We start from the raw sequence: 26,316 nt of genomic DNA on the forward strand, positions 1-26,316 counted from the left end.
AATGGTGATATGGAAGAGAGAATAGGTGAACTAGGAATACGAACCTACTGCTCATCAACCTATTTGTTTATTTATGACCTGCTTGTGCCTGATCTCTGTGTATCACTTCCACTTGATAATAGAATGCCCTCGTATTTGTCCAGTTTTATGGGTTGGTACATAAGATAATACCTACTTTTAAGTCTGAGGAACACTTGATGTTCTGTGGTCAGGATTTCAGACTCCAGAAAAAGCATCATAAATTGAAAATACATTTAATACACCTAGCTAAACAACTACTTTCCCAAATTAATATCAGAACCAAACCACAAATCTAGAAAGTTCAGAGGACACCAAGTAGAATAAATACCCCCAAACCACAAAGTACACATAATTTTTAAACTAGAAAATCAGAGATAAAGAAAAATCCTAACAGAAGCCCTAAGGGGGAAAAAACACCCTACCCATAGAGAAGCAAAAATAAGAATCATGTCCAAGTTCTCTTCAGAAGCCATGCAAGCAAGAAAGTAGAGTAAAATATTTAAAATATTGAGAGAAAAAAAATCACCAATCTAAAATCCTGTACCCTGTGAAATTATCCCTCAAAAGTAAAAACTTTCTCAAATGAAATTGAATGAATTGTTCCAAATAGACCTACACTGTAAAAAAATGTTAAATTTCTTTGGTGAGGAGGAAAATTATATAGGTCAGAACTTGAACCTTCTTAAAGAAAGGAAGACCATCAAAGCAGGAATATGTAAAGGTAAAATAAAAATTTATTTTCCTTAACTAATCTAACAGTTTGTCCAAATAATAGCAACAGTGTATTCATTATATATGCTTCTGTATATATCCTTATATATAAGTGAAATGAATTACAGCAATGCTACAATGAATGGTAGGGAGGAAAAATACAAGATACCTAAGTTAAATTTATATTTGAAGTCAACATGAATAAACTTTTTAGTATTAATAAGCCCTATGCAATATTTAGGATTTATAGTAAAAATTATTTGTTGTTTACCTACATTTTAATGCAATATCTTGTATTTATCTGGTAAACCTACTGCTAACAAAAATTTGCAAAATTCTGCACTTATTTTGGCATGTGTATGTTTATCTTCTGGGTCAGACTTTGTGCTTGTCTTCCTAAATCACACTGGAATTGCTGGATTCTAAATCTCATTCCAGGTATTGAAGCAATTGCCAAGGAGAGAGGGTATGGGGAGCAGAGGACAGGATAGGAGGAGAAATTCATTTGCTCATGAAACGTGGGTTAACATGGTCTCCAAGTAATGTGGGACCAGCCTCTTCAGACAGGAAGAAAATCTTGTCGGAAGGGTAGCCCATTTTTGTTTGAATCTTCCCAAAGTTTTCCCCTTTCCAATTTTCTTTCTGAAAAAATGCCTAACTTTCACAGGAGACCACAATGCAACTATAAATAGAACTTCCTCACCTATGCTATAATTGAGCAACTCAGAAGATTAGCCCCTCTATCTGAAGTTTAGCTATGACAGCTCTGTGGCTGTAAGAGATAAGGTTACTTTAGGGCAGTCTTTGAGTACCACAGGCTGACTGTGCCTTGAGCCAAAAATTAAAATCCTATGTTTTCCCTTTTCCTTTTAAAGCTTTCTAGTAGAGACACAAGCAGCCATCCACCCCACGATTCTATTTGCCTCTTCTCATTGTGGTGGTCTGTCCCATGGTTTGATAAGCATTGTTTCAGAAAAGTTTAGGTGGTAATTTAAGTAATTGTCTTGCTCCAATATAGCACAGACTATGAGGATCCCATTTAGCAGCAGACACAGATGGTCATCACCTTCAGATATAAGAAGGTTACATATCTATTCCCAGGTTTCTGTATTCACAATTTGAAAGTCTGTTTTCTGCATTCACTTCATGTACCAAATACTATGTGTATTCGAGAAACAGAAATTGCTCTACATAATCTAAATAGGAAGGAGTTTTATATAGGGATTCGGTGCTTCTGTAACTGTTGAATCCTGAAAGAACTGATTATCAACTGGGCTTTCAGAAATGACTCCCAGAGGGCCAGAGATTTAGCTCAGTTGTGTTGCTGCCTGCCTCACAAGCACAAGGTCCTGAGTTCGATCCCTGGTACAAAAAAAAAGACTCCCAGAATTAAATATTGTATCCACATTATAGAGGAGCTACTAATTCAGAGACCCACCTATTTAACCCATCTCCTGTTTTCCTGGAAAACACTCACCAACAGTGCTTATAGCCATAGCGTTTACCACAAGATAACTTGCAGAATCCAGTCGTGACCTTATCCCCAATAGTTTGCCACCAAATATCTCTCTTTTATTACTATTTTCACATCACTCCAGTGAATGGATAGTCATGGAAACAGAAGACATCACTGTATTTATGGCATTCTAGTTTTAGTAGTGGTATTTTAATTTATAAAATATAGTAATTCTTGATTGCTGAAAATTAAATGAGTGACAGCAGCAAGTTGCACTGTTTTCTTCTAAACAGGAAATGGGTTTAAGGAATGGTAAAAACTAGAAGCTGCCCCTACCACTGTAACTGCTTTGCAACACCAGGAAGCTGAAAATGGGACACCTGTAATCCAGGGATTACAGAGTCAAATCAAGTGGCTGTGACTTCAATCATTCTCAAAACTCCAGGGATATGGGGGATGGGGTGGAAAGTAGAATGTTGCTGAAAACTAATCTCACATGTCTGTGATCTTGCCTTTCACAAGCAATAGCGGAAAAGGTACAAGATGGTGGCTCTTGTCTCAGTTTTTCCTTCTAGATCTCCCATAGGTCTAATTGCAGAGCTGAGTTTGTATCCAGAACCCTGGCTTCACATGAATTCAGAAGAAAAAAAGGGAGTTGAGTGAACCCTTCATCAACATCAAACACAGTGCTCTCAGATGTTTTGGCTTTCGTGGGGAAAGATTCCTGCCCTAAATATGAAGTTCAAATCTAAAAATATCTTTATTTTTATTTCAGGTTATAAATTTTATCAGTAAGCCAGATAGGGTATATTTTTCCTATTATCTTTTGCCAACTAACCTTAGTCTACCTTACTGCTCATAAATGTAAGCTTTTGCTGAAGTTCACTTCTAGGCATCTACTTTTCTGCTTTTTTTTGTATATATTGGTACCTTGGTTCACAAACTTAATTCTTTCCATGTTCTGGTTGCAAACAATTGGACAAGAACTGAATAGAATTTCTCCATAAGGTCAGCATTGAACCTAACCATTGAATTTGATTCGATTCTCATCCAATTCGGTTTACAACCAGAGTATGGAAAGAATTAAGTTCATGAACCAAGGTGCCACTGCATTCTGTATTGAAAAAAAAGATAATTTCCATTATAATGAGCCCCAAATCTATTTTTTGAGTTCTTACCTTTATTCTACGCTTCAGTTTTGCATGTATTAGTATTTGTAGGCACTTTAAAATTTAGATATTGTTTCTTACCTAAAACATCAGAACCTTTAAAACTGAACTCTTGAACTTACCCTTCCTAATCTCTTTATTTCTGTTGATATATAATTAGTCTTTTAAGCCTTAAACCTCAATTATCTTTGAGTTGCTCATCTTCCTGAAATCTACAGCTGGTTAGAAATGAAGTTCTGTTGGTTTATTCTCATACTGTGACCTTGTTTTATTCCCACTTCTGCCTCAAGAGACTTGGATTTAGTGTCTTCACAGTTAATTCACTTAGCACTTAGACATGTTCAGCCATGTGATTCTTCTCTATTGTCCTGAACAGCTACTTAAATGCTTAAATGCTTCTGCTTTACTTTCCCTTTCTGTTGTCTTCACAGATAGATGGTTTTAAGAATGCAGTTTCTCTTTATACTAAAATAACCATTTGAGATGTTGTTTAATTTAATTTAAAAATGGTAGTCTGCTGGCTAAATCAGGAACAGAAAAGGCGGAGAGTTATACCTTTTCATATTAGAGACTTTTCAAAAGGAATGAGAGTTTGTTCTTGCCTTGCAACATTACCATATTTTACAGTTTCATTTGGTATTTTTGTCAGAATTGCTATTGTTAAAGTGGCAGTCTAGAAGAGAGGTGTTAAGATGTGTCACATGTACCAACTCCACACAAGGAATGTAAACATTATGTATTACAAATATGAGCAAAATAAGGGAATCAAGAGATGGATGGAGGGGGGAGGGAAGGGAAAGGGAATAAAAAAGGAATTAAGGTGTATTATGTACATATACCAATTTCTCACAATGAATGTAAACATATGTACTACAGACATGTACTTAAAAAAAGGCAGCATCCAAATTGTTTCAAGGCAAGTATGTTTTTTGTTTACTAGATGGTGTTAGGAGTTAACCTTCTAAATATATTATGAGTTAGTTTTAATAAAGAGCTTCCTGGCCAATACTTTATGTATAATTTGGAATCAGTTTTGGTGCTGCAAATCTTCACAAATGTTTCAATACTGTACTGGAGCTGATTTCCAAATGAGATGTTCCCCTCACTGACTAGTGGTCATTAGTAATAAACCATGTGGAAAATCTTAGTTTGTCTCTCAAGAATGAGATTCCTTTTTAGTTAATTTGTTTCTTAGGACATTTATCCTTTGAAGATTAATACAGTACTAAGGGGCAAATAAGAATTTATTTTAGCTTTATAAATACTCATGCTACAAATATCAAATGTGATCACGTCAAATACAAAAATCAACGTAGGTTATCTTAGTATGAAAGAAAGGCCAAAACTCATTTTGGGGTGCTTTCTCTAGACCCAGCCCTGGTCTCCAGATGGCAACAAAATCTCATGGCTTGCATATATCAGTAAAACAATGGATGTTGCCTTTCTGTGTCATTACCACCATTATAGAAATGATTATGAGATTATAACCTGAAGCCGTAATAATTTAATGTCTTTTGTTTCTGAATCCTAAATTACTAGGAAAAGTACAGACATCCAAATGAGGCAGAGAAAAATTGCTTAAATTTTTGTTGCACTTGTTCTGAAGGAAAATTGAGATTACGCAGTTTGATTTCTCTTCTTGTGTTATTGCTAAAGACCCAATGCAAAGAAATAAACTTAGATTATAGTAAAAAGAAGTAATCTAGATATTTAAAGGAAATTATTTATATGTGGATGTTTATACAGAAAGAAAGAAAAGTATGTTTTGCCAGAATTTATTTTAACCTTTTAGACTAAAAATGATTTATTTATATATAGCATCATGATTCTAGTGATAGTATGAGAAAATAGAATAGTGTAGATAAAGAAAGTGTCCTCAGATTTGGTCATTTTTAAGTCTCAGTTCTCTCTCAAACCTTAACAAGTAGAAAACAGCACAGTATGTGTTTGTTTTCTTGATATTTTTGCTTTCCTTAAATGCCCTACAGGGGAGGTCTGTGTTAAAAGTAAAATTATCCAAAGACTGTCAACAGAAGGTAATGAGTAGCTGCCCTGGATAATTAGTTCTTTGCATAATTATATATTATTAAACTTTTCTTGAGAAAATTAAAAATACTTTTAGGGTAGTAAAATTATAAACTGAATATCATAAAGAACTCTCAAGTATGAGAGAATGTAAAAGTAGCATGTATTTAAGCATGTGCAAATATAAAATAACGAACTTACAAAGAAGGTAAGGTCTTTAGTTGTAATCCAGAGTTGCCTAAAAGCTGTTGTAGACATTGCTGTACTGTGTCTCTATCTGTAGTGTCAAAAATTATTGACTAAATGAATTGATGAATGACTGGCAAAACACTGATGAAATAATGATTTTCTTTAAAATATGTAGGGGAGAAACTCTCATACTGCAATTACAGTGGAGCTATACTACCTTACTGACTGAATTCTAGTCTTATAAGTGCAAAAGAGAACATCCTGTTTTCTGTCTATAAAGCTAAAGGTTGAGAAAGAGAATAGGATTAGTGTAGAAAGCTTCAGAGCTTGATAAAGCCAAATGTTTCATGAAACTCTATTTTATAACTAAAAGATACTTTCCTGTATAATGTTTGAAAGAAATAATATTTGACCAATAAGAGCAAGTATCAATTGATATAGTATCAAAAAATTTAAAGAATTCATTAATTCAGAGAGATTTCTAGATTATTAGTTTATAATGTATAATTATTGGTTTATAATGAGCTAATAAGAAAATAAGAATAGAATATAGTAGAATATCGTTATAACTTTCTGAAGTTATCAGAAAGAATTTGCTGTTTTTCAAGACTAAATAGTGGGATAGATGGATGATGATTTTACATGTAACCTGTTTTGTCAGTTCATATATTCTTCTATTTTTTTTCATTATTTAAATTATTTCATGTGGACAGATGATTATTTTGGGCCATAACACATCTCCTAAGCTACTCGAGGGCCCCTCCTTGAAGTGCTTAAATACATCTTATAGGTTGTAGTGCCCATGTGTTTTGATTCAAACCTTAAGCTTTAAGTAGTAAATTTAAGAATAAAATTTGTATGCCTTAGGCAAGCCTCATCTCATCTGAAAATTAATCTCCCTAATTAATCTAAGGTGGCATTATTGTCATCTTAAGCATGAGTGAGAAGTCAGCAAAGCAATATAGATGCATTTAAATGAAGTAGAGATGAAGTCTAGGTTGCCAACTCAGGAGTCTGTTTACCAAAGACTGAGAGCAGAGGCCTAAACATGTCCAGTCCTCTTCTTCCTTCTGGGATGTTTGAGACCACTCAAGGGTATTGTTTGACACTGATCTGCTTTGTGGGGCTGCCCAGAGAAGAGCACTAGTCTTGTGTGTCTCTTGTGGTATTAGAAAAATAAACTTGTTCAACCTGCAAAAAAAATTAGGGTTAGGGTTAATATAAGTTTGGACTAAAATAGAATACTCTTTCCCAATTGCTTATCATTTTGTCTCTTCTAGAAAAGTTTTTTGAAATGAAGAAAGGACAATGTAAAGATGCTCTAGAAATTTACAAACGGTTTCTAACTAGAATGACACGAGTGTCTGAATTTCTCAAGGTTGCAGAGGTGAGTAATGTTAAACTTTGTTGGAAATATGATTTAATTTTAAAACTCTTAGCTTGTGTATCTGTAGTGTATAATAGACTGTATAATCTGGCAAGACATCTGCCACAGAGTCACAGTGTCTTAGATTTAGAAGTGACCTTAGAAGTCATCTCAGTTATCTATTCTATCCCAATCAAATGATCATTCTACATTCAAATAAAACTTTCATGGATAGTAAGTAAGATTGTTGCTGATTTGCAAGGTGGTCCATTCCTCCTTTCTACCTAATGGCTCTCTGATTCTAAGAACTCTCTTTTTACACAGATTTGCCTTTAGAAAAGCTTGTCCATTATTCTTAATGTGTAATCATAAATTCTGATACTCCTTACATTGTTGTCAATGATTTAAACACAGTGAACAATAAAATAGAAAGTATAATTCATTTTATAAAGTGTATAAATTATTTCTGAAAGATATTTATACTTAATCATAATAACTGTACAACAGTACAGTTAATGTTCCTGAAGTTATTTATAAATTGATGCTTTTCACATAAAATCCAATTATCGATTCATGCTAATATTGGAAATTTTTGGCATTGCTATTGTCATGCTTTGGCAGGATGACTAGTGGATTTTTATCTTATATGTCAACTAAGTGATTGCTAGAGACTTAATGGAGTGTGGTATGAGAGAGGTTCTGAGGCTCTCCAGCAAAGCATAGACATGGGACATTCAGGTCATGTTTGTACTGCTTTATCATTTTGAGAATATGGAATAAGTACACACATTTAAAACACAATTTCAAAAGTACTAGAGTGCATACATTATCTTTCAGATCTCATTGCACACAGAAGTAATAATTGTCACATTCAAATTTTAAGACTAAAATTCTATCCTAAAAATTTAGTTTTGACCAGTAGAGCATGTAATCAGAATTTTTTAAAAATATGTTTTAGCATGGGAAAAAAAGGTAAATGTTAGCTTATATAAATTGCATGTACATTAGAATATATTCATGTGTGTTTCTTCATGGGTTTATCAATGGTGGTTGTCTTTAGGGAAAAGTAGAATGGCTTGAAATTTTGTCTCTTGCTGTTACACAGATTTCATGATTTATATTTGGTATGATTTTCCCATGGTTTAGCCATAATTATCAATATAATTTTTATTAAAATTTGTCTAATTTCTTTCTATGAAAGGATCAGTTATATCCAAGAACTCACAGCAGATTATTTCATTGTTCCATTAAATGCTAGGGAACATGATTCCCAGTTTTCCCATTTGTTACTGTATGTGAGTAAACAACTGGATATGTGACAGTCTGGGATATACATTTCTGTAGTGAGCATAAGAAAGCTGGATTCAAGAGCTTCATGAGAAAAAAGCTATTTGTTGACTCCAACTTTTTACACATAAAATTAGACTTTGTGTCTATGATAGCACAAGCCAAATTTAGGCCATTGAGGAGATACGTTGAAATCCAATGTCATTTTAAGAGCCAACTGCATAATAAATGTTTTTTTATTTGAACATTATGAGACATTTTATAGAATGGGTACTAATTTATGGGATTATTTTTAATAGAATAAACACATAAACCATAGTGGAATAACCCAAATCATTTGTTTCTTTGATATTTAAATTGCATTATTCACAATTTAAACACTTACTGCTTGAAGACAGTGTTAAGTGGTTTGCTTATGATTGGTTAATACAGAAACTTTTCAAGAAGTTGCATAGACCTTCTCCCTACCCAACAATATTCATGTGGTATATGTATCTATAGACCCATACTTGGTAGCTATTCTGAACTTAGTGCCATTTGCCTGAAGAGTCTATAGAAGACTTCTAGGATATTATTTACAAAATATAACTGGGAGAGAAGAAGAAGACAGGGCAGGGAAGGGAAGGACAAGGGATGAAGAAAGGAAATAAGATGTGTCATATATCAACTCCACACAAGAAATGTATACATAATGTACTACAAATATGTACCAAAAAAAAGCAAGGGGATCAAGAGATGGGTGAAGGAGGGAGGGAGGGAAAGAAAAGGGGATGAAAAAAGGAATTAAGATATATTATATACACATACCAACTCCCTATAAAGAATGAAAATATTAAATTCTATGCACATGTACTAATAAAAAAATAAAAATACAAATTTGAAAAACGTGTAACTGGGGCTGGGGATGTAGTGGTAGAGTGCTTGCCTAGCACATGCAGGATCTTGCATTTGATTCCCATTGTGAGGGTTGGAAAATAATAATAAGTTGTCCATCATATAGAGTAGTTGAACAATTTTTATGGAAATACTCAAATTTCCCAGAGGAACAGATTGAAGTGCAGAGAACTTAACCATGTCTTGGATTTTTATACTGAAAGTCTTGTAAAGCAGACAACTGAAACTCTGTAAAATGGCTGTTTTACAGGCAGGAGGAATTTCTCCTAAATACTATAGTATTCACTTTCATAGAACCACATTATTATTATTAGTTTGCTATTCTAAGGTAAATATCAGATTTGTGGGAGTTATGTCTCCCAGAATATTTGCGGACAGAAAGTGACAAGATTTCTGTTGTACACTTCACCTCAACCCTCCAGTTACATTGTGATTCAGATGTTCAGAGAGGTAAAAATAGCAGTGTTGATAAAGAATTCCTGTATTGTGTCTTTTAACAGAATTATCCACTTAATGGAAACACATGACCATTCTCCAAAGTTATAACAATATTAGATATCCATACTATACTCATGTTAAAATGCCTTCATCATTCATATTAATATTTTAAATTCATCACCTAAACAGGTGTTTAGATGGAAATGAAATTACTTCAGTTTATCATTTCCATAATTTATAATATAAATGAGTATAGGGAGGCATCTGTAGCTTCTATAAAGCTGGAATTCAGCTATTGGAAGGTAAAATCTGGAATTCTGGATCACAGCATAATTTGATCCAGAGAGAAGAGAGCCAGTGATTTGCAGTGAAATTAGTGATTTTGCTCTGCTCTCCTCCCCCGGACATCTGAAGATGTTTCTAGGGATCAAAGTAGAGGAGCTGGCTACTGGCACCAAGTGGGTTAAAGCGAGAGATGTTGCTAAACATCCTATGAATCCTAGGACAGTCATCAACAAGGAATTTTCCTTCCAAAATACTAATTTCAGCCTTAGAAAAAGCAAAGGGAAAAAAGAAGTAGTTGACACACAAACGGGGCCTTAAAATCTCCCATTTGCCTTGTTTTTGTAGGAGCCCAGAGCTTTTACTTCATGTGTTTGCGCCTCCATTTCCATCATTATAAAGAAAGCACTTCATTTTTCAAATAGAACTTGGTTTAACCTATTTTGTTTCTTTGATCCTCAGTTTCATTAATTTTAAAATGATAGAATTGAAGTTATGATTGGTATTTTCCTCAGCTTTTTATTTTGAATAATTTTGAAACCTACAAACTTTGATAGAGTTTAATGGATAAATACAATACATTCTCTTCATTATTTCAGGTTTATTAATATTTTCACATATTTGTTTCCCTTCACTCTTCCTTCACTTACCCTCATGCTACCCATATTACTAGTTTGCATATACTTTTACCTCCTTTACCAATGTATAGCCTACAGATGCAAAATGGTGTGTGAAATATTTTTTACAGTGGCAAGAGATTGGAAGCAACTTTAATGTCCATTATTAAATTATTCATTGAATTGTAAGGCAAGGAAGTTCTATGCAGCTGTCTTAAAAAAATGAGGATGTTCTATGTATTAATACAAACATATCTCTGAGATATATGGTTGCATGAAAAATATAAGTCCAGTGTATATAATACGCTATTATTTGTGTGAGAATGGAGAAATAAATATATATTTCATAGTTTCTTGATTATACATAAATTTGGGAGGGTAAGAAATACCAAAGTGGTTCTTTCTGTGTGAGACAGAATAGAAACTTCACTGTAAACAAGTTTTTAAAACTAAATAAACATTCCCTGTACAGAGAACTTAATGGCCATAATTACTGTAGTCTAAGCATTCACTTAGATTTGTAGTTGCAGAGGCTACCTTTAAATTTTGTGTTTCAGTTTATTTTCATTTTTTCAATTTAGTCAAATCCTATATATTAATGAAATCCATTAATTATACATATATTAATTAAGCCATTCTGTTGTGCAAAGAACTGCATAAAGAGCAGTTTTTTAAAGGGATTTTAAAAAGGGATAGATAGGTACAATCCCTTTAAATTTAAATTTAATTACAGTGTAATCAAATTCTGTCAGTGGTCTTTCTTTAAATGCAAAAATATTTTAATACCATCAAGTAACTTCTCATTTTTTTAAATCCACAGCAAGTTGGTATTGATAAAGGTGACATTCCTGACCTTACACAGGTAAGTGTTGCTCTTGGTGGAAGATTCGGTGTGCATGAAATTGCTATTCTATGTATAGTCTTGGAAGCATTTTTGGATTTTGAATCTAGGCCAACCAGCTATCTTGGAAATTATTCTATCTTATCTTTTCAGCTATTGACTATGTTACTGGAGGTAACAGAAAGGTTTCCTGCCCCTAAGTTATAGTTTCTTCTTTAAAGGCAACTCAATCTAGTAATTGAGTTCATCTTCTCATTCTTGATCTTGAATCAAAGGAAAACATTGAATAATGTTAGTAAAAATGGTTTTACTGTGAAATGTGACTGTGCATAGGTGTGATAATCAGAACACTAGAAGTGTTCTTCCTCTTTGTGTTTAGTTTTCCAACGTGTCCCTGGTATAAGGAGGATCACAGATGGGAAAAACTCAACTGTCACAGTTGTACTACACTGATTCTAGACTCCTCTATGAAGAGGAGGAATTTCTCTTATTTAAAAAGAGTTCTTAAAAAAAAAAAAGATAGTGGTGGTAGGTTAGTGATTTTTTCTGGGGCCCATTTGGTATATGATGACAGTAATGGAGCTTCCTTGATCATTTTACCTGTAAAGAGTGTACGGCTTGTAAGACAGAAGACAACCAAGGTCATTCACAGATACAGGATTATTTTATGATTTTTCTCATAATGGCAGAAACCGTTTTTGTTTAATCATCCTTTGATTAAATTCCTGCACCAAACATGTTCTTTAACTAGAAGTGACGTTGTAGAGATGATGAGAAACAATATAGAGTTGCTGTCTCATACACTAGTATTGAATATATGAATTTTCTGTCTTTGTAAATTCAAAAAGTCACTGTAAAAGAAGAAAATTGTCATAATGAAATTACACACTTTTTAATAATATCAAAGTGTGTTTAATAATTTGCTATCTTTACAATACCTTGAAATATATACATATTTAAAATAATGTTTATCAGTAAATTTTTATTTAAAAATTCAGAGCATCCAAAGAAAGGGTCATGAATTACTATTATTAAAATAATAAATTAACAAGAATTCTTCACAAATAAAATTCACACAGAAGTTCAGAATATGATTACATTGGATTTTGTAGTTTAAAAACAGCGCCATCTAGTAGATAGCGTATTAGTATAAAAATTTATGCTACTATTAGAAACTAGTGTTTGTTAACTAAAAATTATGCATAAAAATGTTATGTAGAAATCTATATTAGAGATAGATTTACTTTTGAAACACTATAATAAAAAGCATTTTCATTTATTCAGCTGTAACAAAAATTTACATTTCATTTTGTCAAAATATCCTAGATAAATAATACATGTTAACTTTAGGAAGAAGTACATTAAAATGTTTATTTTCAGCTCAGTAAATAGCTTTTAGAAATGGCATATCTATAGCACTACAGTCTTCACTGTGGCATAAAGGAAAAACTAAATATATTGTCTGGGATACCCTCATGTTGTCTCTGGGCAAAGTATGCATAGAAACTAGGAAAGATTTAAGGGACTGCTTAAATACTTTTTTAATTTAAATTTGAAATGATAACATATCATTGAAAGAAAGGTTCACATACTTGGGTTTAATTTTTAATGATGTCATTGTCCAGGGACATATTTAATAAAATGATATAACGTGTATGTTTTCATAATCCGGGGATCAAACTTCACCATCAAAGAAATAAAATCTTGCCTTCTGCTTGAAAGCTGTTAAGTGGTAGAGATTCATTAGAATGTAGTAACACTCTATCCTTTGCTTCTGTTATGTACCTTTAGAGGTACAGAAACTTCATTATTAATATTTATTTTTAAATTACCTCCTCATAAAAATCATCTAGTTAAATTCTCCTATGTACCTTTAAATTCTAATACAAGATTATAGCATGTTTCTGAAGTAGCCCAATTATGGTTTCTTTTAGGTTTGTGAGAAATAGAACTAAATACCCTCCATAATTCTTATTTAAAGCCCCTCCACAGGGCTGATAAAGGTCTCTAGCTGAGCTCAGGATTTAGACTCATTATGACAGTACAGTAATTCTGAGCTGGAATATAAGATGTTCTGGGGTTAGTCCTTAAGATAATATAGACCAGGATAAATGCAGAGACGCGTCAGAAATGCCACGTTGAATGAATTCAGCTCAACTCCTTTGAGATTAGATTTCTACTCCATGCCAGGTTGCTCCATGGCTAACATGGCAATTGAATCTAGCCATAACAATAGGCAAAAAAATTCTGTTAGAAAGTGTTAAAGAAATGATGGATACCAGAGGGAGTTGGAACAGGATACTCATGACTAAAAAAGGATTAGAATTCCTCTTGCAGAAAAAATTGAACAAGGAATTCAGTGAATATATTTATGAATTTAATGTGTCTCTTTTAGAATGCACAGTAAATACCAGTGTGGTCATCTGTAGCCCTTTTTTATTGTAACCCTTTTTAATTTGTGCATGTAATATCATAACTACATGTAAATGATTATTGAATATCAATGAAATTTTTTATAAGATATTTAAAAATACTTTTAGGGTAAGAAATGACTCATGTCAGAACTAAAATACTTTCAAATGTTTTCTTATATCTGATGATCATAATTTGAATAATCTTTTGGTTTTTACCATTTAGTTTTAATGATGCTTTATAATCTAAAATACCTAAATTATAGATGGATGTTTTCCTTTTGATCCTGACCACAATTAGCTGTGAATTTATTTCAAGAATATAATTTTTGAATGTTATTCCCTGTTTGATATGTGTGTATGTGTTTGTGTGTGTTCCAAATATGAAAAATATCTTAGGTTTTGATGTCAGGAATTCTGATTACCTGAAAACTATTGATACAGAAAAGTCTCCATTTAAAGATGTGCCATTGATGAATTGGTAACCCTGATGAATTGCTGTTATCTATTAGCTTCTATAACTGACTCTTTTCCTTTCAATTGGTGTTTCCATCTGAAGGATTAGTTGATTTTGCCATTTTTAAATGAGCACATGAATGTGCTGCTGATTATATTTTGTTATCTTACATTTGTTTTACAATAGCAGAAGTATTCTGAAAGTATCACTCCTTAGAAATATAGGAGATCATTTTCATATATTGTCTAATGTATGTGAGGATATCCTTGGGGCCAAAAATAGAGTTGAGCAGACCACATATAATCCTGTGCTCCTGGATATTACTATCAAAATACTTTTTTCTCCAAAGACACTTGAGGAATTTGTTTTTCTTAGACTTTTCATATTTTCATAAGAAAAATAAATGATGAGGCACTTTTACAACCTCTGTGATAAGATGTTTCAAACTTAATTTACATGCAGTGTATTGCTAATTCACTCCCATTACAAGTCAGTTTTACAGTTTTATATTTCTTTGTCAGATTTGCCTTTCAACTATTGTGATTTTTGTGACTTCTACTTCATTTTTTAATCTTTTCATTTAAACTACTAAGAAATGTTGCAAGAAGAATTAAATTGCAATCTGTTTTCCTAATATTTTATTTTATTTTGGGTAACCAAGGAAATGTAAAGTAGAAAATATTACCATTTTTATTATCTTATATTTGTTATTCTTTATTTTGTAACTATAAACAAGATGTATTTTTCTTAAACAGTATTTTATATATAGATTTAGAAGTGAATCATAGTTCCTTGCCATTCACTTAACATTCAGAGTACCTGAATCTTTTAATTGGAAAAAGATTCATGATATATTATTTTCTGACCATGACCTCACCAAAAACATGGAAACATGAAAAACTTTGCATTTATATGCCCAGGCTTCATAGTTCTATCATTATAATCATAACCATCACCACCTACAATTATTACAATTTTGAAGATATTAATTCATCTAAAAACTTGGAAGCATTTTTTTCTATTTAGAGTTACAATGTACATTCATCATTCCGTGAGCATTTCTTTATAGTTTATCACTTAAAATTTTATTTTTAAAACTTGTAAGTATATTGTTAGCTGCAGTTTCTGGTATTTGTGGATTAAGCCTATCTTCACCTGAGTTATATTTTTAAAATCCAATTTTCTAAATTAATTACATTCTTTGATACTTTTTTATTCTTTAGTCCAAAGCTTTTTAGATAATGCTGATCTGCCCTTTCTACTCTATACTTATCACTTTTATCAAGTTAGTATTTTTGTTTACTTAGTAATTTTTATATATTTATGAATTTATCTGTTTTAACTTAATTTACACTTCTAATAATCATGTACTTAACATATACAATAATATAAATGTTAGCAGTTTGTGAATCTATTAGCAAAATTTAAATGAATATTAAATAAATGTCCTGAATTTCTAAAACTTAAAAATGTTAATAAATTTTTAATTTGTCTTGGAAAGTATAATATAAAATGTACAGTGATATGAATTTCTTTGAATTCTGTGAGCTATTTTAGCAACATAATTACTATAAAGTCCTTCAAAATTAGTTTCACATTAAAGAAAAATTATTAAAATTAAATGTATCTGTATGTATAGTTAGATGTTTCAGTCATGAAATGAATGCCTATGTTGCTTTTAAGGCTAAATTTGAATTAAACTTATTTTAGAAATATGAAATAAAGTAATGCTTGAGGGATAAACTGGGTAGAGGATTTGTATAACCTATTATTTCTCCTAATATATAGTAAAATTCCATCACTTCATACTGTCTAAAATTTTATTTAAAAACAGAAACACTCAAGAACTTTTTAATAAAAATTAAACTATATGAAATCTGCTAATACACAGTACTTTGCTATGTATATAAGTTAATTCAATAATAAAATCTTCATTTTTACTGACTGTTAAAATTGTATTTTATTCCTCATAACTTTAACTCCCCCTTTTTAAATAAGATAACAATTTTCCTAACATTTCAGTCAAATATGGATAAAGTGAGATTTTACTGTATTTTCAAATTTCTAAAAATTTGTATTTGGGCACCAATTTTTTTGACTTGGGTAGAAATGCCTTTTCCTTTTTCACTATGGTTTTGTGGAAAGGTGGTGGTGAATTTGGTTTGAGTTTACTTCATCTAAGTATTATCTTAGTAAGAGTCTACCAATGTAACCTCCACACTGAAACCACACTGTAAAGCTATTTGGTATGCAGCGCAGTTAGTATATTCAAGATGTACCTGAGTGAGAATCTATGGAATTTTAATATTTAAACACCAAAAGAACCTGACATGAAATTATCTCACATAAATATTGGGATCCACCCAATATATGGTAGACCTCCACCATAAAAAGTTACAATGATATTGCAGTGTGTTTATTTGAAAGAAAACAATGCAGACATTTATTTTTACTTTTTTATTATAGGCTCCCAGCAGTCTAATGGAGACCCTTGAACAGCATCTAAATACATTAGAAGGAAAGAAACCTGGAAACAAGTATGCATTAGTTGTATATTTTAAATAAGATGAAAAATATTGCAGTCATATTTTTATAAGAAAGATTTGTGAAGGTACAGCTTATACTACTACAATTTCAGGGTATGCTATCTTGTGATTTTTCTGGGTTCCTTCAGAACCCTACCTTTCCTAAATCAACTTTTATCAGTGTAATCTCATGTCCAGGCAATCTGTCCACGGGCTAATGTAGGAAATTAGTAAAATGCTCCCATGTTGACTGAACCTGATGACTTACATATTTGCCCTCGGAAGGAATTCATAATACAAAGAAACAAAGCTGCTTTTAATTAAAATTGTTATAGGTGGTCATGAGTACAAAACAAGACAATTTCAGTATCAGCCTTGAACACTCTCATGTTAGCAACCCCTTTATGAAAAAAGCAAAATCTTCAAGTATAGTTTCCAGGACTCTCGTCTCTCCTCACTTGAAACATTAAGCTTGGCACAGATACTGACATTTTATTGAAAGATCTTTTTGTAGAGCAAATAGCAACCAGGATACAATAAGTGTAATTTTTCTCCTTTTTACTTATATTTTTGAGTATTTTTTCCTCAGTGCATGCAAATACATCCAGATTCTGTGTTTTTTTTCTTTCTCTAGCAGGCTTGAAACCTGTCTATTCACAAGAGCTGGTGCCTTTCAGTCTTTGTGCCTTGTTTAGACTATAACTCTGCTAGTCTTGGATGTTTACCCTTGTCCTCCTGTAATAATCATATGCATTCAAGGAGAGCCATCTGTGGTCCTACTTTCTGATGAAGACTTCTTTCATCACGAACTTCCCTGTATCATGGCTATTTCTTTCCACCTTTGAGATTTCAACAGATTTTCTGGTTCCAAAATTTAGAAAATATTTTATACTTCATTATCTCGACATTTAATATAGGTCTCTACAGAATCAGCTTGAAATCTGTTGTTGATGATACCACCTTTATGTTTATTTAGGATGACAGAAGGACTTAGCAGAGACAACCACTGAACTGATCATTGCCGGGCTATAGGCTGATTGTGGGCTTTACCTATAATAGAGCTGTCAAAGTGTAACTTCTCACATTCTTCTTTTTGAACATTCTCCAGAACTTAGGCTTGTGTATCTCTGTAATGCTTTTATGCTGGCTATTTCATTAACTGAGTGTTATTTCTGTCATCTTTTCCAAGTTAGTATATAGATTATTGTACTTTTAAATAATAAACCATAGTGGAAGAGTTTTTCAAGTAATTATGTCAGAGTTACTTGGAACTATGGACTTTACAGGACCTGGCGAGGGTGTTATCAAGTCTGCCCCCAGTTTTGGTGTGGCTGTGAATGATCTGGCTTTTGACAGGAATGTACATTAAATCACAATGTAGAGTGCCCACCTCCAGTTTTGCTGGGGCCACCCTCTATCTGGGTATGTGGGAGGCAAATGAGTTACCTGAGGTTTACACAAATAGATACAGGAGCCTGAGAAATGTTCCTGCACAGTAGCAGAAGGACCTAGTTAGCTAGGAAAACATGCATGTCCCTCAGAGTTAAATCTCTTCATGCAGTGTTACATGCACACTGCAAGTTGGCTTCTCTGTGCTCTTTTCTACTCAAAGTCCCCATATACTACATAGGTTTACCCTCTTCCCTCATTTTTTGTTAAAGCTACCAGTACTACAGTCACCAGAGAAACCTCCTTCACCAGCTACAGTGCATCTCCTTAGCCCTAACTTCAAATCTAAAGTCACCCCCTTATGGCCACTGCAAGCTATTTTTGGAAAAATTAACAGGACATTTAGTTACATTTCTAGAGAACTGGAATAAAAACTTGGTAATATTTTATTTGAATTGCCTTCTCCTTAGATATTTTTCTTTCTACTTTAAAATCATCTTATGCTTGTCAGATTTCTTTTCTGAATTGACTGCGAACACATTTGAATTTGTCTTTTGCTTATTCCCTATCTAAAAAAAAAAAAAACTATAGTAGTTAACTATTTTCTTCTTTGTATGTTTGTGCTTACCTGGGAACTTAAGTGAAGGGTGAGTACTATTTTGAATGACTTTTTTGCATTTGGTTATTACTAAAAATGCAAAAAACATTCTTAATACTGCACATTTGGTATTGATAACATTTAAAATTGATTTATTTCCATTTTACACATCTGTGGGTTTTTTATTATACTTTATTTTTGTCTTCCACAGTGACTAGCATAAATGGTTTTACTTTCTTGTGGTCGGTCTTCTTGGATCAAAACTTAATCTCTTTTAGGAGTATAAATATTTTTCCTCAATTTGTGAAATAACAGAATTTTCACTTGTTGCATAAAGAAAAGACTTCCCCCTGGAATATGGTAGAATTATCAAAGGACAGTTTTACAATGAAAATTGATTACTTAAAATTGCTTTCTTTGTTATTCAGTAACAATATAAATTATCCTAACTTCTGTTTTAGTGTATACCTAAAATAAAGGATTTACAAATATCTGTTATGAAAAATATATTATATTTTATATTTGGTGCCTTGTATCCACTGTTTATTTTTGAAATTGTATGCTATGCAGTATGATATACCTTTGTATATTATCTGTTTCTATGATTCCACAAGACAAAAGACAGAATTTTATTCTACATATGGATTTACTAAGTGTTGAGGGTACAGGAAACTCAAGGTTGTCTTTTGTAATGAAAATTATTTGTAATATATAGATAAGATTTTTCACATCTCTGTTTTTTTCTGGCTAGACAACTATATAGGGATTATTGTTTTTAATCAAATAAGAAATAACAGAATTTCCTCTTTTGACAGCTTACTTTTACCATATTGGGAGGAAACCTTGGCATTTGCTGAGTTGATAATAAAAGCCTATGGATTTTTTTGTACCAGTTTTTGGAACTTAGATTTTTATATTGGTCATTCTCTTCTAAAATTGTCATAGTGCCTTAGTTTTCCTAACTCACTTTACTGTGTACTAGATTTCTGCAGATAAAATTAGAAATATAAGTATTAGTTTTTAATAAATATCACTTGACTGTATATAAAAGAATGTACTATTTCTTCCATAAAGGGAAATGACCAACAGTAGGATGGAAAATTAAGCAAAGAATTTGTAAGATGCAGCAGTCTATGTGTCGTGTAAGAGAACAATAATTATTCTAGGCTCATTTGTGTTTTCCATGGGGTAGGCTGGAGCAGGCTACCTGTGGTAAGCAGGCACAGGCTCTCAGCAGCAGACAGATTTGGAACAGAGCTCTGAATTTGCCACTAAAGACTATGAGACTTGGGCAAGTTACTATATTAACTTCACTAAGCCTAGGAGCCCTCAGAGTTTAATCATTGGCCAAAGATGCTTTTTAAAGCTGTGCCCCATGAACCTTTGGTTCTCATCTTCTTGATTAAATTATGTCCAAAAATGCCAGATCTGGTCCATGAGAACAGGTCACCTTCTTGATAGCTTGATTTCACAGAAAATAATTTATAACTTCTGGTTAATTTATTTATTATAAAATAGACATATGAATCTATTCTCATTTAAAATTTCAATTACCAGAAACCCCAGCTGATAAGAATATAAAACAGTAGGATGAGTTCCTTCTTTTCTAAGAACTTAGCACCCAGAAGTGAAGACAGATAATTAAACAATTAAGTTATAATGTGGTAAGTAGGATGACAGCTTTGCAGAGACAGTGGATTTTCATTTGTCTAATCCATGGAATAACTATGAGTATCATTTAGTAATACTGTTCTGGTACGATTTTGGCAAGCTGATTCTTGTGCTAATTATGACTTTCCACACTTGGCTTTAAGTATGATATTCTTTAATAGCAGGTAGCAATTCTATCATTTTTGCTATATGTTTATTCTTATCATAGGGCAAAAGATAGGTTATCAGTTTTTCTATATTGCCTAGGAAATACATTTCAAAAGATCTTGCTTATTTTTACTTTTCTTTTTTTTTTTTTTTTGTACCAGGGATCGAACTCAGGACCTTGCACTTGCGAGGCAGGAGCTGGAACCACTGAGCTAAATCCCCAGCCCTTTAATTCTCTTTTATGTATTAATATTTCTTATTGTGTCAGTACCACAAAGAATTGGATTATGGGCCAGGGATTTAGCTCAGTGGTTTCGCCACCTGCTGCGCAAGCGCAAGGACCTGAGTTCGATCCCCAGTACCAAAAAAACAGAATTGGTTTATGAAATTTTCTTGGGAGAGAAGTTAATTTAAATTTATCCTCAGAAAGTAACCATGTCAAATGGTTTGTTTTGTGTTTTTGAAGAGTTTAGGCCGTTATATTCTTGGATTTTTATTTAAATTTAATTCCCCTTTATCTACATATAAAGGAACAGTGATTAATGTGAAGATATTAGCCAAAAACTCCTTAGAGAAGGGCTGGAGATTTAGCTCAGTGGTTCTGCCGCTTGCCTCGCAACCATAAGGATCCGAGTTCTATCCCTGGTACCAAAAAAAAAAAAGGGCCAGGGATTTAGCTCAGTGGTGACACCACCTGCCTCAACCTTAAATTACACCATATTTTTAGGTCTGTAAGTACCTTTAAATAGATACAGAGAACACTGCACACACTGCACATCTTATTACTTCTAGAGCCTTTGAAATGAGCAATTATAGGTAAATGTATATAAAATCTGCCATATAATATGATAAATTGGGAAAACTTTATAATGTACAAAATTCAAGTTAATTTCTGCTAATTTTGTTTTGCTACTATTATGTGTGATATTTTTCTCTGTAAATGAATAGAAAGCCATCCTTTCCATCCAGTAAGACCCAGAGTATAGCTTCTTAGTGAAATGTATTTTTGCCTTTATTTTGTTTTATTCATTTTTCTACCACCTCAGACTATTAACTTGTGAGCTATTCAGGCAATTGTTTCTTGATCGTTTGCTAGATGTGATGTACAATGGTCAATGCTACCAGTTATCTAATTTTAAAAAAATATTTCCCCCTTAATGTTCTCTCTCTCTCTCTTAGAAAGAAGCATGCAAGTTACTGTTCTTTTTCAAGGTCTCACTAGTTATAACAGGATGATGGGAATATTTTTCCTAGAGAGTTTTTATTACAGCAGTGAAATTAAAAACAGACAAACTTCAGAAGTGTGAATCTGGATATGAATCATATCTCAGACACAAGGTTCATAAGGATTTTTTTTTTACATCCTGGGGTTCTTCCTTTTATGGGTTTTTAAAATTCTACATAGCATTATTTTTCCCAACTTTTGGCAAATTTTTAAAAACTGAAAATTGGACAGTTCTTTGGTGGACATTGGAAATAATGATTAACTCAAACTTGCTAGATAGAAAATAATTTTGAATTTAAAATGTCTAGTACTAGAAATTAAGTCAATGGGAAACATTGGAAGAGGATGGCATATTTGAGTAAAATGCATATTTAAAGTATTTTAATAACTTGCCTATTTTTTAAACTATAAATGTTCAACAGAGTGGTATCAAACTTAAATGTCATAGAGACGTATTTGTGTATATTCAGTTTTAATTTTCTTATGTTGCCTTTTAGATCTGGTGCTCCCTCTCCATTAAGTAAGGTAAGTTTGGTTTTTCTTACTTTTTAAAAACCATTTTACCATCTTTAAATGTTTACTTCAGTGGAATCAAATATATTGATATTGTCACATGACCATCTCCACCATACATTTCTAGCCTTTTCATCTTCCAGAAGTGAAAGTCTGTACTCATTAAACAACTTTTCATTCCTTTGCCTCTCCAGTTCCTGGAAACTTCATTCTACTTTCTGCGTCTATGAATCTGATTACTCTAGATACTTCATATAAGTAGACTCACAGTATCTGTCCTTTAGTGTCTGGTTTATCTTATTATGCCAAATTTCCTTCCTTTTTAAGGTTGAGTAATATATTATTATATGTATATGCCATAATTTGTTTATCCATTCATCTATCGATGGACTTGAGTTCCTTCCACATTTGGGGTAAGATAAGTAATGCTGCTGGGAATATGAGAGTAAAAGTATCTGTTTCAGTCTCTACTTTCATTTCTTTTGGGTACATACCCAAGAGTGGAATAGCAGGTCATATGATTTAAAATTTTTTTAAGAAAGGTATTTTTTTCTTATTAGTACATGTTTGTAGTACATAAAGTTTACATTCATCTTAGGGAATAGGTACATGGATGTAACTATCTTGATTCTTTTTTATTCCCCTTCTCCTTCCCACCCCCTCCCTCTCTCTGTCTCTGGATCCCCTTTCCCCATTTTCATTATTATTGTCATTATTATTATTATTAATTTAGTTCATGCTTATGATATATGTTTACCTTCATTGTGAGTATTTGGTGTGTGTGTGTATATGTGTGTGTGTATATATATATATATATATATATATATTCCTTTATATTAAATTCTCAATCCATTATAATATAGTGTATGTAATTTAATCCTCAAATGGGACAAAGTGTTTTTAAAGTAGAGATTTTCATGCATTTATATTTTAAGTGAAAATAAATGTATCAGTATAATGTTTTACTAGTTACAAAGCCTTTTCACACATTCTAAATCACAGCCCTATGAGATAAGTAAAGCAGATGATTTTATGGGGTTTTTACTAGTAGAGAAAAATTGTAATTAGGTATCTGTCCACAAGAATGCCTTTTAGACAGACAACTATAATAGTTTTAATAACTCCTTCACCTCCCCATCTCTTTTATAGCCTGCTGAAAAATAGGATTAACATTACTAGGAATGAACATTGACTTCCCTAGGTCTGTAGTTCACATTTGCCATTGTATTTTTCAAGCAAAACTGTGACTGATAAGGTCTTTCTTCTGACAAACTTTCTTTCTAGGATTGCTGTTATTATAGGCATTCAAGGGTATCATTTTGACAGTGCTGGTGACTCTGACACCATGCATTGTGCCAATGCCTGGCTGCCTACAATTCCCTTTGGACTTCAAACAAACAAACAGGCAAAAAGCTTTCTAGGTTTTGATACAAAGCCACTGTGTCTATGTGAAAAATTCCAACATATGACTACTAAAGAGAGTGGGAGAAAATTGTGGTGTCCTTTGAGGTGGTCTTTTTCAACATTCTGGCCAGATAAAATTTTACTGATGTTGTCTTTTTAATAATAGGATTATATGGGTTCTATTGTTCTAGCTCTCATATCTCCTTAGATTATTACTGCAAGGCACTTTTAAGGGACTTTTATCATTTCTGCATTTATATTGATAATATTTCTTTGCAGTCATGAAGTTCTCAATGTTGTTTCATAGACATTACTTTTTCTACACTTATATAGCAATATTGCTTAAAAAGAAAAAAATTTTGTAGAGGAGTTTTCCATGTCCACAATGAACAAAATACAGTTTACTTTAGCTAATTTTTTTCTGTTCTGTTGGTCTTTTGTATTCCATTTGGAAATTTTAAACTTTGTTGAATAGAGAGGTTTAAGTTTACATTTTCAGAGCAGTAATATATATACTGCTTATGTGTTTATGTCTCTTGAAGAGCTGAGTGTTTAGAAGTTACGCATCTATTAAATTTTGACTTCTTGAATACTTCTGTTGTTAGATGAATAGATATTAAACAAAAACTATTTTAAGTCTAGAATTTCCTATACATTTCTTATCTCATCCATTCTTTTTCTTACTGTTTTAAATTTTCCTTTAAATTTGGTCTATTTGAAACCAGATACCCAGTTGTTCCAGTAACTGATAGTGTTTGATTCATCTTGGTCTTCGTGTATTTTACTCATTGTTATGTTGCATTTCCACTTACAAAGCAAAGAATTAATAGATGATTTTGAAATATTCCATTAATTTTTTTCTTATTGATGTACGGAAAATGAACTATAGTAGATAAAATAGAATTAGGATAGTTACTCCACAAAAAGCTTTTATTTTTTTAATATATTAGTTGACTATAAACTCCTCTTCTTTAAAAAACTGGGAAACAAGGCTTAAATTTTATTTCACTTTTTAAATTATTTATTTCATATTACTCATAAGATAGCGTCCCAATACCCTCATGCTGACATTGACTAGAATTTGCTTATGAATTGTTCCCTGCCAACTGTGAACTATTTGTTGAGTTAAATTCCCAGGTGTTAAGTCATCTGAGCCTAAGCAAAAGTCCTTTTGCTCCTCCACATAAATTCTAATTAGGATACAATGGGAAAAACAATGACCTTGGTTTTATAGCGATCATTACAATTGATAATATTTGAAATTTTGGCACCTAGTGCAGTCTTTCCCAATAATTTTATTTTCAAGATACACATTTAATTTTGATTTTAAACCAAACTATATGAATAGAAGTCACTGCAATGTTAGGACAAATATATTATAAAAATTTTATGTAAGTAAAGTTTAACTTTAAAATTTTAACCATATTTTGTCTAGTAGTGATTATTTTATTATAATTCTTGATTTCAAATTTTCTTGAGATTTTTTTTTCCTCCCATGAGAAATTACAGAAACATATCTGGGAATGATATGGGTCTACAAAGTAAAAGTCCTTTTCTTCCATGTCCTATAGATTTATATTTGACTAGAGTGTGTTATACATCTTCACTTTCAGTCTTCTCCAGCTACAACTGTTACATCTCCTAATTCTACACCAGCTAAAACTATCGACACATCACCACCGGTTGACTTATTTGCAACTGCATCTGCAGCTGTCCCAGTGAGGTTAGTTAATGAGTATGTAGTGAACTGTTTATTAATATTTTGATTAAATTTTTATGTACTGTACCCAAATGATTTCACAAAATAAAAGGTACTCTTGGTAATGTGATGGTTTGGCTTATTTTTGCTACAAAGTAAGTACTTTTATACTCTTACAGTTAGTTGGGCCTGTATCTCTTAAATCATTGGACCAAACTTGTAGAAATCACTTTGTTGCTCACACACTTGGGAAAGAAAGTGGAAAAATGAAACACATATTTCAGGTTCTTTTGAAATTGGCTAATATGGAAAATATCTATTAGAATTAGTTTCTTTTTGTAAGAAAGGTAAAAGGTATTTTAAGTGCTTTAAAAGCAACAGCAAACTTGTAACTGTAGGCCAATTAGTTACTTCGAACAAGGAATCAAACTCTGGTGGTAGGAAGAGGCCTTTGGGGTATTTCTAAGCAGCTTTTATAGACCTATATGTCAGAACAGTAATGAGAAAGGTAGTGATGATTGTGCATCCTGTGAAACGTCAGAGCTGCCTAAAATGAATTGCTACCCCTCTTCAAATAATAATTTTGGGTCAATTCTGGATTTTTTTGCCTTGATAGAATTCTAGTCTCATTTTATAGTATCTATGACTCTTGTTGTGAATGCCCGGTATTTGGAGAATTGAACTTTGAAGTAAGCAATAAATCAAGGAGTTGTACACATGTTAATTATGTGCTTTAATTTCTATGTACTTGCTTCTGCTTTTTAGAATAACAACCTTGATAAAACCAAGACCTTTCTGCACTAAACTGTGTTTTAAAAGCTTTGGTTTTTGTTTTTGTTTTCGTTTTTATTACTGGGAATCAAACCCAGGGCCTCGTGTATGCTAGGAAAGCACTCCAACAGTGCTCTAACTCTGAGCTATACCCTGAGCCTGTGATTAAGCTTCTACTAACAAATATTTTTCTTCTCTGTTACTTAGTTC

The 26,316-nt window shown here is 32.3% G+C and overlaps 1 protein-coding gene across 26 annotated transcripts in view; it reads left to right on the forward strand.

The window, feature by feature from the left end:
- The window catches only part of Snap91 (synaptosome associated protein 91), a 124,896-nt gene that overhangs the window by 51,495 nt on the left and 47,085 nt on the right, over positions 1–26,316 (forward strand). For all 26 annotated transcript variants that reach the window (XM_087188090.1, XM_087188085.1, XM_087188083.1 and 23 more), the window contains 5 exons: positions 6,852–6,958; positions 11,276–11,317; positions 16,631–16,701; positions 22,217–22,244; positions 25,250–25,359. In XM_087188090.1, coding sequence (XP_087044216.1) covers positions 6,852–6,958; positions 11,276–11,317; positions 16,631–16,701; positions 22,217–22,244; positions 25,250–25,359 — 358 coding nt within the window. The remainder of the gene's footprint in view (positions 1–6,851; positions 6,959–11,275; positions 11,318–16,630; positions 16,702–22,216; positions 22,245–25,249; positions 25,360–26,316) is intronic.

The sequence above is a fragment of the Heterocephalus glaber genome, unplaced genomic scaffold (assembly GCF_053883595.1).
Source record: "Heterocephalus glaber isolate CG9 unplaced genomic scaffold, H.glaber_assembly_v1.0 deba00001523, whole genome shotgun sequence".
Taxonomy (NCBI): Eukaryota; Metazoa; Chordata; class Mammalia; order Rodentia; family Bathyergidae; genus Heterocephalus; species Heterocephalus glaber.